General features: G+C 37.5%; 1 protein-coding gene across 3 annotated transcripts in view; it reads right to left on the reverse strand.

Moving 5' to 3' along the window:
- Nucleotides 1–16,574, reverse strand: part of mast1b (microtubule associated serine/threonine kinase 1b) — a 70,043-nt gene that overhangs the window by 45,516 nt on the left and 7,953 nt on the right. Inside the window, exon 2 of one of the 3 annotated variants that reach the window (XM_030140208.1) lies at nucleotides 11,426–11,454. In XM_030140208.1, the coding sequence (XP_029996068.1) occupies nucleotides 11,426–11,454 (29 nt within the window). Of the gene's footprint in view, nucleotides 1–5,251; nucleotides 5,420–11,425; nucleotides 11,458–16,574 lie in introns of those variants that run through there. The other 2 variants (XM_030140207.1, XM_030140206.1) reach the window with 2 other exon arrangements.

Consider the following 16,574-nt stretch of genomic DNA (forward strand, 5'->3'; position numbering starts at 1 on the left):
AGTGTGATGGCAGATTTAGTTACAGAGGAGGCATTTAAGTGGGGGATGTGGAAGCTATTGTGTGCATGTGTGCGTAAAAGCTGCGTGACAATGTGCACAGACACCCTAGCACAAAACTAAGTGTGATTAAGTGTGGGTGTTTGTGTGTGTGTGTGTGTGTGTGTGTGTGTGTGTGTGTGTGTGTGTGTGTGTGTATAATATCTGCAGCTACACCTGAGACAGAGCACCCAAGGGACACCCCCCCCCCCCAAAAAAAAAAAAAATCACAGCACTTTTAAAAGGCTAGGCAATAATACAATGATGACTGACAATTATCATAATTATAGACTGTACATAATCCGTGGATGGTGGAACTGTGAAGTCTCTGAACTGCCATAACAAGTAATTTTCAACTTGGCCAAACATCATGTTGGATGTTTGTAGCAGAAGAGACCATATTTGGACAAAAAGGGTCAGATCTGGGTTATCGGGGGGGGGGGGGGGGGCTAGATTCTAGATGACATGACAGACATTTTCTATATGGCCTGAGATAAAAGAAAAAATGTAAATAAATAAATGAACCACCAGATTACTTGTTAGAGCAGGGATGTCAAACTCATTTTAGTTCAGGGGCAACATTCAGCCCAATAATGTAAAATTACATGATGAAAGTATTTATATCTACAAACTATCCTCTAAGAAACCATGAACAACCTGAAAATGATTAAGAAAAATTTGAGGAGTTTTAAAAATATTACACCTCAGCTCATGTGCATTACAACTTATACATCACAATGGATCTACAAATAACAAAAATGTAGTAACAGGCAGAATATTTTTAAAATTGCACTTACTTCTCTTAAGACATTTCCGTTTGTTCATATTTGTTCAGGATATTCAATTTTTTTGTGAAAGGATAGGTTGTAAATGTAAATATTTTCATATAATTTTAGTTTTTTGCACTAAGACAAAAAGGAAAAAATTGGAGTTGTCATTATTTACAGGTTATTTCGATAGCATTTTACTGATTCGACCCACTTGAGATCAAATTGGTCTGTATGTGGCCCCTGAACAAAAATGATTTTGACACCTTTGATTGTTAATATCTTGGTTTGGATCCTTCTGTGGGCTGGTTTTGGCCTGTGGGCTGCATGTCTGACACCCCTGTATAAGAGGGTCCAAATGAGAACAATGAGACCAGAGTGAGTGGTGTAAAAAAAAAATTCTATTTAATAGAGAAGTTCGCTGTGGACCAATGTTTTTTGGAGCCAGGACCTAGTGGTCATCAATGGTATAACAACTATCTGCATCTATTTACACTGGTTTCATTTTGGAGCTGAGGTCCTTACCCTTTGATGGCAAAATGATTTCATAACATGTTAAGAATCATTATTGTGAGATATATTTTTAAGCATGTTTATTTTGTTAACATTTCCACTTTCTTTTATGAAGACAATGAACAAAATAAGAACTCAATCATAAAGTCAGAGACTATGTGTTTTAAACCTTGTTATACTTATGTCTTTCTTGCCATTTTCTTCTTTCATGGTGTTTTTGTTTTGTTGTGATAATCATGTCATTTTTCCCATATTATGGCTTTTAAATCGTTTCTGGGGTGTTTTCAGCTAGTTATGTATTTTAAATCTTTTCTGCCCTTTAAATCTTGTCACATATTTTGTCAATTTTTTTTCTTGTGTCTTTAATGAATAATTTAAAAACAAAAACAAATTTCTTGTTACGTGGTTTTCGTGACTCACATTGCACTGATTTTTGCAAATGAGAGTTTTGCTTACCGAATGATGTTCTGAGGGAAGACATGGAAGTGATTTGTCCAATCAAGCAACCAATCAAAACAGAGGAGGGGCAGGAGAAGTAAGTGCTAATTGGTTAATTGTTCTTCACTGGATAATACACTTACCTTCCTGCAATGAAGAACACAGGGCCTACAATCCACAATAATAATCCCTAATAAATCCATAATAATCCTGGCAAGAGCCGTTAGCTGCTTAGTGCTTACTTCCCCTGCCTCTCCTCTGATTTGATTGGTTGGTTGACTGGACAAATTACAACAGTTTCTGCCCTCGGAACATTTTTCTGTAAGCAAAACTCCCATCCGCCTGATGTTTTTTTTATCTTGATTTAATGTTTTGACAGTTACACTGGCTTTCACAACACTGAATCAAAATAAAGAATATAATGGATACAGATTCACAAACAGGCTAAAATCAGACTAACCTTTAAAAACCCACAGCTATTTTTGTTACAACTTCCATTTTTTCTTTTTTTTTTGTGATTGATCACAGTTTATTAAAATATCATCCTCTGTATTTTAGATTTTTCAGTGAAATATATTTCATTTACTGATGTGGATGTCCATAAAAGCTCAGAGTGAATTCATAGGTAGTTAGATCAAATCAGAAAAAAATTAGGAAAAAGTGACTTTTCCGACAAAAATATCATTAACTGAACATAAAAACAAGTGTCTCACACCACTGTCATTTATCCAACTCCATGGGTTTTATTGGTGAATCAATGTCATAGAAGATGACAGTGTTTCCATGTTCACTACGGAGCCTCTGAACATCCAAATGATGACCATAAAAATTTAGTATTGATGGGATTAGTGGATCAACAGTTAATTAACATTTTAGAACAGTAGATGCTTTTGGTCAGCGGTGAATGTTTGGGTATGTAAGTGTGAAAAGAGGAAGAAACAATGATTTGACATTTGTTGTGCTAATTATGAAAACTGATACAGACATTTTCACCATGACGACATAACTATATAATTAAAAGAATACTATCATCTTCTCATTTGATCATGATATGCAGAATGAATGAATGAATCAGGAGGAATAACCGACGGGAAAAAAAGTGAAATAATAATAATAATAATAATAATAATAATAATAATAATAATAATAATAATAATAATAATAGAGTCAGTCAGAGCATGTGTGCATGCCATGTATTCTCACGTAACCTTAGTGAGCTGGTCCCTAATGGAAGAGCAGACACAGATCACCCCAGGGCCCAACACTAACGCACTCTCTTCTTACTTCACCTATTGCGCAACCTCCCGCTTTTTCAGCCTCCTTCGCTTTCATCGCCTTAATCACCCATTCTCTTGTTCTTATCGGTGCTCGCTGTGACTTTGTATCCTTGTCTCGCTGCCTTAGTAACTAAACTTTCAAGCAACTAGTGAGAATGTAAAATTACCCTCAGATCTCATACCATATGCAGATCACATCCAAGATTTTCTCCACTTTTCCTCTTGGACTTGAGTGGAAGTATAGCAGGCATAAAAAAAAAACAAAAAAAACGCCTGTGTGTCTGGGCTCAGGTGTTCCATAGACAGCAAGTCTGGGCTGTAATATAAACTGGTTTAATCCCACATCAGCAGGGGTGAATGAAGTCACTATGAGAGACTCGGTGTGACATTCACTACCGCTGCTGCTGAAGAGGAAACCCCTGACGCTTAAATGTCAGCTCAAATTTTCAGGCTGCTTGCATCAGAATTATTAGAAGTATCAACTGCAAGCACAAAGGAAAGTAACGCTGGTACAATTGCCTCAAAAATGTGATAAAGTGTTGGATTATTGATCAAACTAAAGCTATAAATACAGTTTAGTATTGTCTTGCACAAACATGGCAAAAACAAACTTCAAATTCAGAAAAACATCTACCATCTTCAATGAATCACACTCCAGAAAATTCCATTAAATACTTAAGATTCCATCTGACTCATATTTGGTCGATGTAATCATGCTCTGACCATTTCAGACAGTGAATCACTCTACCTGTCAATCTGTGGAAAACATCAAAATCATGACTCACAGTCACAGCTTTTCAGCTAGTTCATGTTATATTTAGATCAGGATGGAGTCAATCTCAAGGTTTTCAGTTTTCAATTCTGGATCAATCAGTTAGAGCCCAAATCTTCAGTTTTATTTTACATATCCTCAGCCTTTTAATATGTTCAAAATAGTTTCAAGCCCCTCCCAAAAAATGGACCTATTTGTCACAGTCTGGTTTGACTTCATTTTTCTGCTTCAGTACTATGGTTTGTTTAGTTCAAACTAGTTTTACAGCATAATAAAATTGTCTGTTCATATAATATCATAAATAACATTGTATAAAAGACATGCATGTAGCCCTGATTAGATTTACTCACTCGCATTGAAATTAGGTTTTAAATGACAAGAGAGGGCTTGGCCACATGATCAAAAATATTATCATGATAAAAATGTTTGACAGTTATCATGATAAATGTCAAATATTTTTTTCTTTCAATTTGAAAGTCTGATGTTTGGTATTTTGTAAAACTGCAAGGAGCCAGATAAAATATGCATTTGATGAAAACAATGTTAATTCTGTAAAGCCCTGTGAGGAAACCTTGTTGTGATATAGAGCTCTACAAATAAAATTGAATTGAATAGATGCAAAAGTGACATAAAAGATACAGAATGGTTTCAAACAAGACAAAACAAGACAAAAAACAACCTAAAAGCTGCAACAAGATAAAAACAAAATGAAAACAAGATGAAACAAGACAAAACCTGAAGTCAAAATAAAAAAGATGAAGTATAGTCTGTGTTCTTATTCATGCAAATGAACATGCAATATAACAAGATGAGAACAATGCTAAATAATTTTCTTTGTGGTCAAAACATAACAAACTTGCCAAGCAATAGAGGTAAAACATATGATAATAAAAATATTTGTTCAACATCAAATTATGCATGAATAAAATTCAGTAAAACAAGTGTCTTGGCTGAGAGTGTAAACAAAATATACCCTAAAGACCCAAACTCAATGATGATAAAAAATGATATCACTGGAAAATATTGTCTCATTTAAAGCAATTCCATAAAAGTATCAGAGTTGGATACTAAAATAATGGAGAATTATTCTTCAATATTTGCTTGTCAGAGCTTTTAAATCAGTGCACTTCACTTGTTTCATCTATTGTCTGCACTCATGAGCCGCTTTAAACACAAGCTACCAGACCGTTAGTGACAGTTGCCAAGACTTCCAGCAAAAAACCCCAGCAGAACACAGTAGAAATCTAAAACCAGTTCAGACACACGCACAAACAGTGACCTAAGACACTATTCACACCGTCAGCGTGAGCCTCGATGTAACCAATACTGCACAGAGTCAAGGCTGAGCAACAGAGAAACTCAATGAAAACACAGGATTACATGTAGAAATGAAAGCCAGCCCCACTATAGAACCCACATTACAGACCAAATCCTACTCTAATCTGTACCTTTTAGTCCGTCGGAACATGGTGAGTACCAGGGTGGCGCTCAGAGCAATAGGAGAGGCAGCAGTGGCTGAGCTTTGATGGTAAAAAGAAGGCAGAGAGCAGCAGGTATTGGGAAATGTCATCGCAATGCACGCGTAGCTGCCACAACCTTTACAAGTGAGCTGGTGTATGTGTTGTCTGGGCAAGCAAGCCCGAGAACGAAAGGAAAAGAGAGAGAGAGAGAGAGAGAGAGAGAGAGAGAGAGAGAGAGAGAGAGATGAAGGGAAGAGGGAGGGTGAGTCTGTCTTTTAGAGAGCAACAAAGGGCGGCAGGGGATTGTGGGTCATTTTCTCAAGGCTAAGGTGCAGCAGAACACAGAGTAATTTTGTGAGTTTTTTCCTTCTCTTTTCTGTGCTCTCACTGTCTGAGCGATGAAAGAACCTGATGTAGAGTTAAGAGCCTTTACTGGAGGCTACGATCCCATGAATGGATGAAAGAGACAGTAAAGAGGGGTAAAATTTATACCGGCAGAGAGTGAAGACATGACTCAGGGACAAGGTCACATGGGCTGTTACGTAACTGAGAAGCAGATGTTGAATGAAAACATAGATCCATAAGAGTGTGGTGCCTGTGTTTGCTGTCAAGTCTGAATGGGTGTATGGTGTTTACCCATGAATGGATGCAGAAAGCAGATTGAACGTGAAGCCAAATCCACTAGATTCATCTATAATGGATGCTGAGGCCAATGGCGTCCCATAGACGTGAGACAGGATGGGATGGGATGTGATGTGAGGGAGATGGACACGTCTCAGGAGACAAGGGCATGATGGGTAAAATGGGAAGCAGTTGGTGGGAAGAGAAGGACAAAAGTGAGATGGATAGCAGGACACAAACAGAGTTGGTGTGCAGCTTCATTTCATGTTTGATTACCCATGATGACTCGGGGCCGAAGGGGGCTAGTGTGGGAGAAGATGGATAGGGCAGGGCGATGGGAATACGGGCGACAGATGAGGGTGGGGACAGAGGCAGTGGGCTGTGACTGCCCACTTAAATACACAAATGTACACACACACAGGTCTGGAATGTAGTGGAGAAGAGAAATGAGAAAACCATCAGGTTTAATAGTAAAATAGGGTTTTCTCAGTCAAAACTAGAACAAAATGTGTACTTTGATGATGTCATGAAGTAGCATGGGATCATTGGAGTTGTATTTAGAGCTATGGCTGATGACAGGGACAGTTTCCCTCCAATTACATTCAGTGATGTGTATTCATTCACTAACATCACTTCTTGTCAAGGCTGACAGTTAACTTAGATGAGTTAACTTATCTGGTAACACAGCTACTACAGTACCATGTGCATAGATAGTTGGTAGAGCTGGCTAATCAATCAATTATTCACAAGTAAATTACTACTGAGGCCACTATTTTGATAAAGTCATAATCAACTTGAGTTGTGTTTAAAGAAAAAAAAAAGTCTAAATTATTGCATTCTATCTCATTCTTTCATTCTCATCTTTGCGTGACTGGGCAAAAAAAACAAAACAAAACAAAAAAAAACAACACTTTAAAAATCATAATTCTAGTGGTCTGAAGGCATATGAGACTTCTGCTTCTACTCCATGTCTTTGTTTTCAGTTTGAAAATCTACCCCATGTTGCAGATTTTTCAGACAGGTAGGGAGGTAGAATATGTAATTGACACCTTTACTAACTGATCATGAACTGGATCTGACTCTGTTGTTCTTTATTGTGTCTTGACGTTGGAGCTTGGAAAACTGGCTTCCATTTTTTCATAGTATGAAAGGGCATCCGTTTCATCTATATTATAGTCATATTTACATTTAGTCTTTTGTTCTGGATCAGGAGAAGAGAGCTGCAGAGTCTGTTTTTTTCCCTTTGGGCTCCTGATGCTTTTAATGTGAATATTTTCTCTTTTCTTTGGTTGTCTGTGACAGTAAACTGAATCCCTTTGTTTTGCAACCAAACAATACATTACAGGACGTCACTCTGGGCTTTGGCAAACACATTTTCTGATTACTCAGATTCTTCTCATTACACATTTTGTGGTTTCTCAAAAATACAATCAGTAGAGAAAATAATTGTTAGTTTATTTCTAGTTGGTGGTAACTGGTGTATCAAAAAAGGTTCCAGCAGAATTAGCGACTGGTAAATCTGCGTCCACTATAGTTGCTATCTTGTTGTGCTCTTTTGTGTTCCTCTGGTCACATTGACTTTGACCAATCTAATCAGTTCAACTTTGAGTCCAAGTTTGAGTTTGTGGCATTGATGACATGCCCTCAGGGCTTTGTTGAGATATTGCATTATAAGAATAAATATATAGGAAGTGTGTGTGTGTGTGTGTGCGCGCACACACACACATACATATACATATATATATAATATATATATATATATATATATATATATATATATATATATATATATATATATATATATATATATATACAGTACAGGCCAAAAGTTTGGACACACCTTCTCATTCTTCGCATTTTCTTTATTTTCATGACTATTTACATTGTACATTCTCACTGAAGGCATCAAAACTATGAATGAACACATGTGGAATTATGTACTTAACAAAAAAGTGTGAAATAACTGAAAACATCTCTTATATTCTAGTTTCTTCAAAGTAGCCACCCTTAGCTCTGATGACTGCCTTGCACACCCTTGGCATTCTCTTGATGAGCATCAGGAGGTAGTCACCTGAAATGGTTTTCACTTCATAGCTGTGCCTTGTCAGGGTTACTTAGTGGAATTTCTTGCCTTATTGATGGGGTTGGGACCATCAGTTGTGTTGTGCAGAAGTCAGGTTGATGCACAGTTGACAGCCCTATTGGACAACTGTTAGAATGCATATTATGGTGAGAACCAATCAGCTAAGTAAAGACAACGAGTGGCCATCATTACTTTAAGAAATGAAGGTCAGTCAGTCTAGAAAATTTCAAAAACTTTGAATGTGTCCCCAAGCGCAGTCGCAAAAACCATCAAGCGCTCCAACGAAACTGGCTCACATGAGGACCGCCCCAGGAAAGGAAGACCAAGAGTCACCTCTGATGCTGAAGATAAGTTCATCTGAGTCACCAGCCTCAGAAATCGCAAATTAACAGCAGCTCAGATTAGAGACCAGATGAATACCACACAGAGCTCTAGCAGCAGACACATCTCTACAACAACTGTTAAGAGGAGACTGCATGAATCAGGCCTTCATGGTCAAATAGCTGCTAGGAAACCACTGCTCAGGAGAGGCAACAAACAGAAGAGATTTATTTGGGCCAAGAAACCCAAGGAATGGACATTAGACCAGTGGAAATCTGTGCTTTGGTCTGATGAGTCCAAATTTGAGATCTTTGGATCCAACCGCCGTGTCTTTGTGCGACGCAGAAAAGGTGAACGGATGGATGCTACATGCCTGGTTCCCACCGTGAAGCATGGAGGGGGAGGTGTGATGGTGTGGGGGTGCTTTGCTGGTGACGCTGTTGGGGATTTATTCAAGATTGAAGGCAACCTGAATCAGCATGGCTACCACAGCATCCTGAAGTGACATGCCATTCCATCCCGTTTGCGTTTAGTTGGACCATCATTTATGTTTCAACAGGACAATGACCCCAAACACACCTCCAGGCTGTGTGAGGGATATTTGACCAAGAAGGAGAGTGATGGAGTGCTGCGCCAGATGACCTGGCCTCCACAGTCACCGGACCTGAACCCAATCGAGATGGTTTGGGGTGAGCTGGACCGCAGAGTGAAGGCAAAAGGGCCAACAAGTGCTAAGCATCTCTGGGAACTTCTTCAAGACTGTTAGGAAACCATTTCAGGTGACTACCTCTTGAAGCTCATCAAGAGAATGCCAAGAGTGTGCAAAACAGTCATCAGAGCTAAGGGTGGCTACTTTGAAGAAACTAGAATATAAGAGATGTTTTCAGTTATTTCACACTTTTTTGTTAAGTACATAATTCCACATGTGTTCATTCGTAGTTTTGATGCCTTCAGTGAGAATCTACAATGTAAATAGTCATGAAAATAAAGAAAATGCAAAGAATGAGAAGGTGTGTCCAAACTTTTGGCCTGTACTGTGTATATATATATACATATATATATATATATATATATATATATATATATATATATATATATATATATATATATATATATATATATATATAAACATTGATCAAGTGGTTTTAAGATATTTTAATGTGAAAGTGTTATAGAAAAGAAAAAGATAAAGTTGAGTAACCATACATATTTTGATTCCTTCATGATCTTGTTGCCCTCCCTCAGTTGTATTTGTGATCTACTCTACTATGTATAGTATAATCCTGTATATATTTTATGCTCAGATTAGTTTGAAGGATTATCTGAAAACAAAAGGGCTGAGTTTTTATAGTGGAGTCTGAGGTTCAGGTGAAGAAAACTGTGAAGAACAGGGGAGGATGTGTGGCCTGGTTCCACTGAATAAGACATGAGCTCATCTGAAAACATGACTTGTGAAATTTCAGGATGGTTTTTAAAATATTAACAATAGTCCTACTTTTGCTATGTATCTATTTTGTTATCTCTGCCATGGAGGTTATGTTTTTGCTGGTGTTGGTTTGTCTGTTGGTTTGTCTGTCTGTCTGTGTGCAAGATAACTCAAAAAGTTATGGACAGATTTGGATGAAAATTTCAGGAAACGTTGATACTGGCACAAGGAACAAATGATTAAATTTTGGTGGTGATTGGGAGGGGGGGGGCTGATCTGCCTTGGCGGAGGTCTACGCTCTCCGAGTGCTTTTCTAGTTTTTTTTTGTTTTTCTGTTCTGTTGTCAGTGCACAGATAGGAAATGTCAGTAAGAAAAGGAAATTTAGAAATTTTGGATTTACCAGAAAATATATATAACTACAAAAGCACTGAGAGTGCAGACCTCCGCCAAGGCAGATCAGTGCCCCCCCCCCCCGATCACCACCAATATTTAATCATTTGTTCCTTATGCCAGTATCAACATTTCCTGAAATTTTCATCCAAGTCCGTCCATAACTTTTTGAGTTATCTTGCACACGGACAGACAGACAAACCAACACCGGCAAAAACATAACCTGCTTGGCGGAGGTAAATATCAGCAATAAAGTGGACTAGTATTACTACTCTTTCTCCTCACGTCTATTGAAGTTTATGTGATGCAAAAGCTTTGTTGTTATTTTCTTTTTATTCATTGTAAAATAAATTACAGTAAATTTTGTTTTATAAGTTTTTATGTAAAATTGTATTCTGCAAAGTATTTGGTGACAGTATTTGGCATTATCCGTTCACGTAATTTGAATCTGTTTACATTGTATATGTTATTGCCTACATCTTTCACATCATGTCTGTCTTGTTGCCTCTTTACATTGTTTTAATCTGGTTTTGTCTTTTATAACTTTTCAGAGGATACTCTTCTGTCTTAATTAAGAAATTTAATTCACATATCATATTGTATCTATATTTTTTCCACTTTTAATCAGAAACCCAATGAAAACTAAGTCCTTTTGTTTGGAAATTCTTCATGTACTTTATGATTTTATTCACTGTTATTTTTAACATATATCCACAAATTGAACCCTGTATTCTGTACTTATTTTATTTTTGTCCAGGGTAATTGAGTGAGCTCATACATTTGTTGAGTTGAATCCATTCCCATTCTTCTGGTACCCTCAGGTGGGATAAGCCATGTGACTAAGACATCCAGACACATGTGGAAGAGGGAGATAGAAGCCAAGGGATAGGTAATAGAGGCACATGGATGGAAAACAAGAGGGGAACACAAAGCGATTGCAAGCTAAACAGTGGGGAAAGAAGTGGGGGGTGGGGGGCAGTGAAAGGCTGAGCGACGGGAAAAGGCAGAATGGCTTTCAGCACCATGGACAGCATCCAGCACTCCCGGCTGGCCTTAATCAGACTCCAACAGACAACCAGCATCCTCCTCCTTATTCATACAAGGACTAACACTCCACGCCACGAGAACCATCTGAGGAAGCCTGCCGGTCTACTGCAAGCTCAGGAGGGGACAGACCTTATTGACAGCAGCAGTAGGCTTATTGTTGGTGTTGTGATTGTTTTTCTACAAGGAGGAAGCATGCAGTCCCTCCCCAAAGAGGAGAGAAATGGCAGGGGGACAAGAGGCAAGGGGAGGGGGATGAACGAAGGTAACACTCACCTGCTGTTCTTGCGAGGCAGTGGCAAATCCTTCTGGAGGAAAACACAAAGAAAGAAGAAAAAAAGAGATCAGGAAGAGAAAAAAATTGAAGATATATATATATATATATATATATATATATATATATATATATATATATATATACATACATACATATATATATATATATACATATATATATATATATATATATATATATATATACATATATATATATATATATATATATACATATATGTCAGCATACAGCAGTATGTGAATATATCATATGACAATGAAATACAATGCTATGTTGTTGATTTTATTCTGCAGTAAACCACCTCTTTACCCACTTTTCATCACTTGCACTCTCCCACAGTGCCATTTGTTTTGCTTTCTGTTAATATTTTATGTACTTGCCTTTAGGGCTTCAGCTAAGGATTACTTCATTTGTAGATTAATTTGTTGATTTAAAGAATGTCAGAAAATATGGAAAAACCCACGCTGACATCCTCAAATACAATATCTTGTTTGATCCACAAGCCAAAGATACTCAGTTTACCTAAATAAATTTGTCCACATGACCTTTATTTTACTAGATATCTCTCTCCACACTGCAACACAAAAATGACAATAACCCTCTTCAAACACTCAGAAAAACCATTGTTTTTGTTACTTCAAACTGAGGACACAGTGGACTGTGGATAAAATTGGATGTAGCAGAGGCGGAGGCTTGTGTCTGTCACTGAGTTATTTTACTTGAAAACATGTCACCACAACATCACTACACATCTGTTTTCTTTCTCCAAATGTGTTGATGCAGCAGGTAATTCACTGACTTGTACACCTATATGTATACTCAGTACCATAACTCCTGCTTTTATCTAATTTATTACATTTACTTTCTATTCTCTTGTTTGGTTATAATTAGGGCTGGGCAAGTTAACGCGTTATTACCACGTTAACGCATTCATTAAATAACGCCGACAATTTTTTTTTTTTTTTTTAATCTCCCGTTAATGCCGTTCTGCTTTTCAACCAAGTCTTAGTTCATTTATACATACGGACTCTTACTTTGAACTCATGCTTTTATTTTGGCGCTCCACACGCACCAAGCGCCGGTGCCGGTGTGGCTGAGAGGAGAAAAGAGCGAACTTTCTGAGTAATGCTAAATCAAACTTTGTTCAACTCCTGCAGAAGCAACGCCTGTATGTATCAATCAATCTGTTGTTTGCTAAATAATTTCACATGCATTTACATGACATTATACATTTAAATGAATGGGGAAAAAGATTGGTAGCTCGATACTAACTTGAATGGGAAAATCCATAGACACGCTAACGATTAGCAATTACAGATTAATGTAAGATTTACAACGTCTTTTTATCCAGCAACTAAGGTTCACATCCGAGATATTCAATACTATTCATTCTTACAACATCTGAACATAAAACACTCACAGGCAAACGTTTCTCGGGCCAAACAGAGTGAACGAAACATGTCTGTTAGTTTCTTCTTATGTCCGAACTGACTATGGGAACACCGCAAGGACAAAACATACGTTAGTACAAATTGTTCTGACCACTAGAGGGCCCCCTTTGGTTGCTTTTAACAACTGAACATCACATATTATTGGGCTTATTAGTATTAGTACTTATTAGTGGGCTTAAGACTCCTGTCAGTCACTCACAAGTGGAAATAAACTGGTGTGGACATAAACATGGAGAAAAGTACCGGTCTTTTCCATGGACATTTTCATTTTAAATTTCTTCAGATGGTGGGGTTGAGAAGGACAAAGTTGTTCAGAAGCACTGCAATGTGGAATTATTTTTATCACTAGGGTACTTCAAGTCTGAAATATCACTGAAAGGAAATACACGCTGTTGATGCCGGCAAATCCCCCCCCCCCCCCCCAATAACTATGCGATTAATCATGATTAATCACAGAAATCCACACGATTAATCACGATTAAAAAATTTAATTGCTGCCCAGCACTAGTTATAATCCTATATAGCCTATTGTGTGTATGTTTATTATTATTATTATTATTATTATTATTATTATTATTATTATTATCATCATCATCATCATCATCATCATCATCATTATTATTATTATTATGATGCTGATGATGACGATGATGCAAGAAATGGTTATTATTACATGACTTACAGTATATTTGGTGTTTCAGGTAGAGCTGAGCAATATTTCAATTAATTCATTGTTTTATTTTCCGAAAATTATGAAAAAATATCCACATCGCAAAATCTCCATTATTACTCTGCAGACCTTTCTTGTTCAACAAAAATTCTGGTAATGTATTAACTGTGAATGTGTTTCTCTTTTAAGGCATATAGTGCAGAGCATTTCTGAGCTGAGCTTTGTCTTCAGTTCATGTAGCCAGAAAGCAATCGATTTAAAATCATAAATAATCTAAAACATTGGAAAAGAGAAAGAAAAAAAGACATTTAATTCTTTACCCATATCACCCAACTCTAGTTTTAGGTGTGGTTTATTACATTATTCATTATCTACAAATTGGGGTGTGATACCATTAATCACTTTGTTTTTCACACAGATAAACTCAAATCAGTTTTCCAAAATTTTCATTTTCCATTGTAGTGACCTAGTGTGTGCTGTTCATGAGTGGATATGAGGCCTTAATAAAGAGAAAAATGTCCATCATGCAAAAATACCTGTAGTAGGGCAATAGAAAAGGAAAAAATTGAAAATATGCACATAGCTGAAAGATTTCTTTAAAAAGTGGGGGGAAATGGATTAAATCACTAGATGCATGGCTTTTAGTGTCTCTTAAATGAAGATTTGTATTTCTTGTTGGTACAGCTTTTAATGGTGTTTGGGTAGTGTAGTTCTGCATAATGAAAACTACCATAAGCATCAAAAATATATTTTTAAAAGTACAAATTCTGATACTAGGATTAGGATTAAATGTGACATTAAAGATTCATGGCTGCATAAGCTTTAGATTGAATAACCCCCACCCCCATATTAATATGCAGCAATATACAGTATTACTACATGGCGAGTGTTTTGCCACAGTGATAAATACACACTCATTAAAATACAGATTTACCACTTAGAACCCAGTACCACATTGGTGCATTGTGTTATTCACATCTAAGTAAATTATTGATTTGAATATGTTTGTTTGTAAAGCAGCTGGTCTATTAATTTCTCCCACTGTGTGAATCCGGCCTGTGTCTGTCTCTTTCTCCTCCCATCTCCAGAGTCCAGATGGACAGGGAACATTGGGCTGAAACAGCAGCAGACACCCACTGCACCCAATGAAAACAGCATAAGCAGAGCCAGATATCTCATGCCAGCATAAACCGGCTCTTTATAAAACCCTGCACACTGAGATATAGAGGGGAGAGAGAGAGGAAGAGGGGGGTAAACAAGGGTGGAGCAGGGGGGGAGATGGAGAGGCCTGGAGCGTTATCCTAGAGTATTCAGGGTGTTCAGCTCCATTTATGTCTGTTCTGTTCACACTAAGGACAAACAGTGTCTGATGTGTGTGTTGTTGCGTAGTGTATAGTACCCGATACAATTAACCGCTTCACACCCTCTCCTGTCACACGCTGGGTAACATTGTTAAGATGCTGTTAGCATCGCATTGACCGCCTGGTAACCACAGTCAATTCAGTTATTAGGTTAACCTTCACATAAGGATTCTGCATCGGTGTGTTTGTGAGTGAGCCTATATGTGTGTGCGCGCTGCTACTGATCTCCTCTGAAGCAGCAAGTATGAATCATGCTGTGGCTGCCTGAGAGCTGTGGATTACAAGGACAAAGCCCCAACACAGCACAGAGGTTTTCTAGATTGTCAGTCACCATCCACATCTTCCATAAGGTTAAGTCTACCTCTTAAGGAAAAACCAACCAGACTGGAAATGACGCCACATTAAAAAATACAATGATCTTAAACTACCGTGTGTATTGGATGATGCCTACATGTCCCAGGGGATTCCCTGTTAACAGAAACAAATCCGGCATTACAAGGACAACTGAATATTCAACCCATTGATCCCTTCACTTTGTCCTTCACTGATCGGGCTAATTGACCCTGAGCTGTCTGAGTAGAGGGGGAGATGACTTACAAGAGCAAGAGGCATTAAGTGATGAGAAGGGTTAACTGTACAAAGCCAAGAGGACGATGATTACAGAGCATCTGTTACAGCCAGAAGAGAATACATGATTTTTAAAAAAGAAATGGTTATATAACATCAACCAGAAAAAAATATGTCCTTGAGAGTACAGAGCTCACAGCGCTAGTTTTGATGAGGTGTTAAGAAAACTACAGCTGAAACAATTAACTGATTAATCGACTCAAATCAGTTTAAAAAATTATTCAGTTACACTTTTCCTGAATCAAAACTTTGTTTTCTTAATTTCACTGGTTCCACTGTTTTGATTCACATGAATGCTTATTGTGACACACATGATGCCAGGGTCAACACAAACAACATGGAGCAAAGCTCAGAAGAAAAGAGGATAAAAAGGCAGAAAATGTCTGTTTGTTCACTTTTCTTCATTGGAAACATCACTTACCTCCTTTGCACTTTTAAACTTTGTCTCTTACCCTAACCCTAACCCCTGGCTGAAATAAAAAAAAAAAAAGTCTAATATAATGTCCCATTTGTCTCTATTGTACGCTACATATAGTATGACAAAATAAACCAGTCAGTTCTTTTCTCAATGTGAACCGTAACGACTAGCCTGACCTACTGATACTGGTTGTCGAACCAGCAGAAAGACTAGTACCATCCTTAAATGTTTAATGATACCCTTCCCTACCCTACTGCAGATGCTAAAAAAAACCAGAAGTCTCATTAGATCCAGTGTTTCTTTGTCTGTTTTGGGTTTTTTTGGTTTACAGGATATTAACTCTGGTCCACACATATACGGATAGTATTGAAGCTGGTGAGAGTGGATCACCTTAATCCTGGTAGTCATCATCTATTCAGCGAAAGAAGAAGAGGAAGGGCGGTTGGAGCTACTACAATAACATGATGGAGTCCATGGAGGCAGGCTGTTCCCTTAGTAGAGAAACTGTTGCCCATTAAGTTGTAATAAAATATTGGTACCTTTTCTGGTGAAATGATTGTAACAATGTGATTTATTGTTGATGAATAAAGTGCCACTGGAATT

Source organism: Sphaeramia orbicularis, chromosome 8 (genome assembly GCF_902148855.1).
Source record: "Sphaeramia orbicularis chromosome 8, fSphaOr1.1, whole genome shotgun sequence".
NCBI lineage: Eukaryota > Metazoa > Chordata > Actinopteri > Kurtiformes > Apogonidae > Sphaeramia > Sphaeramia orbicularis.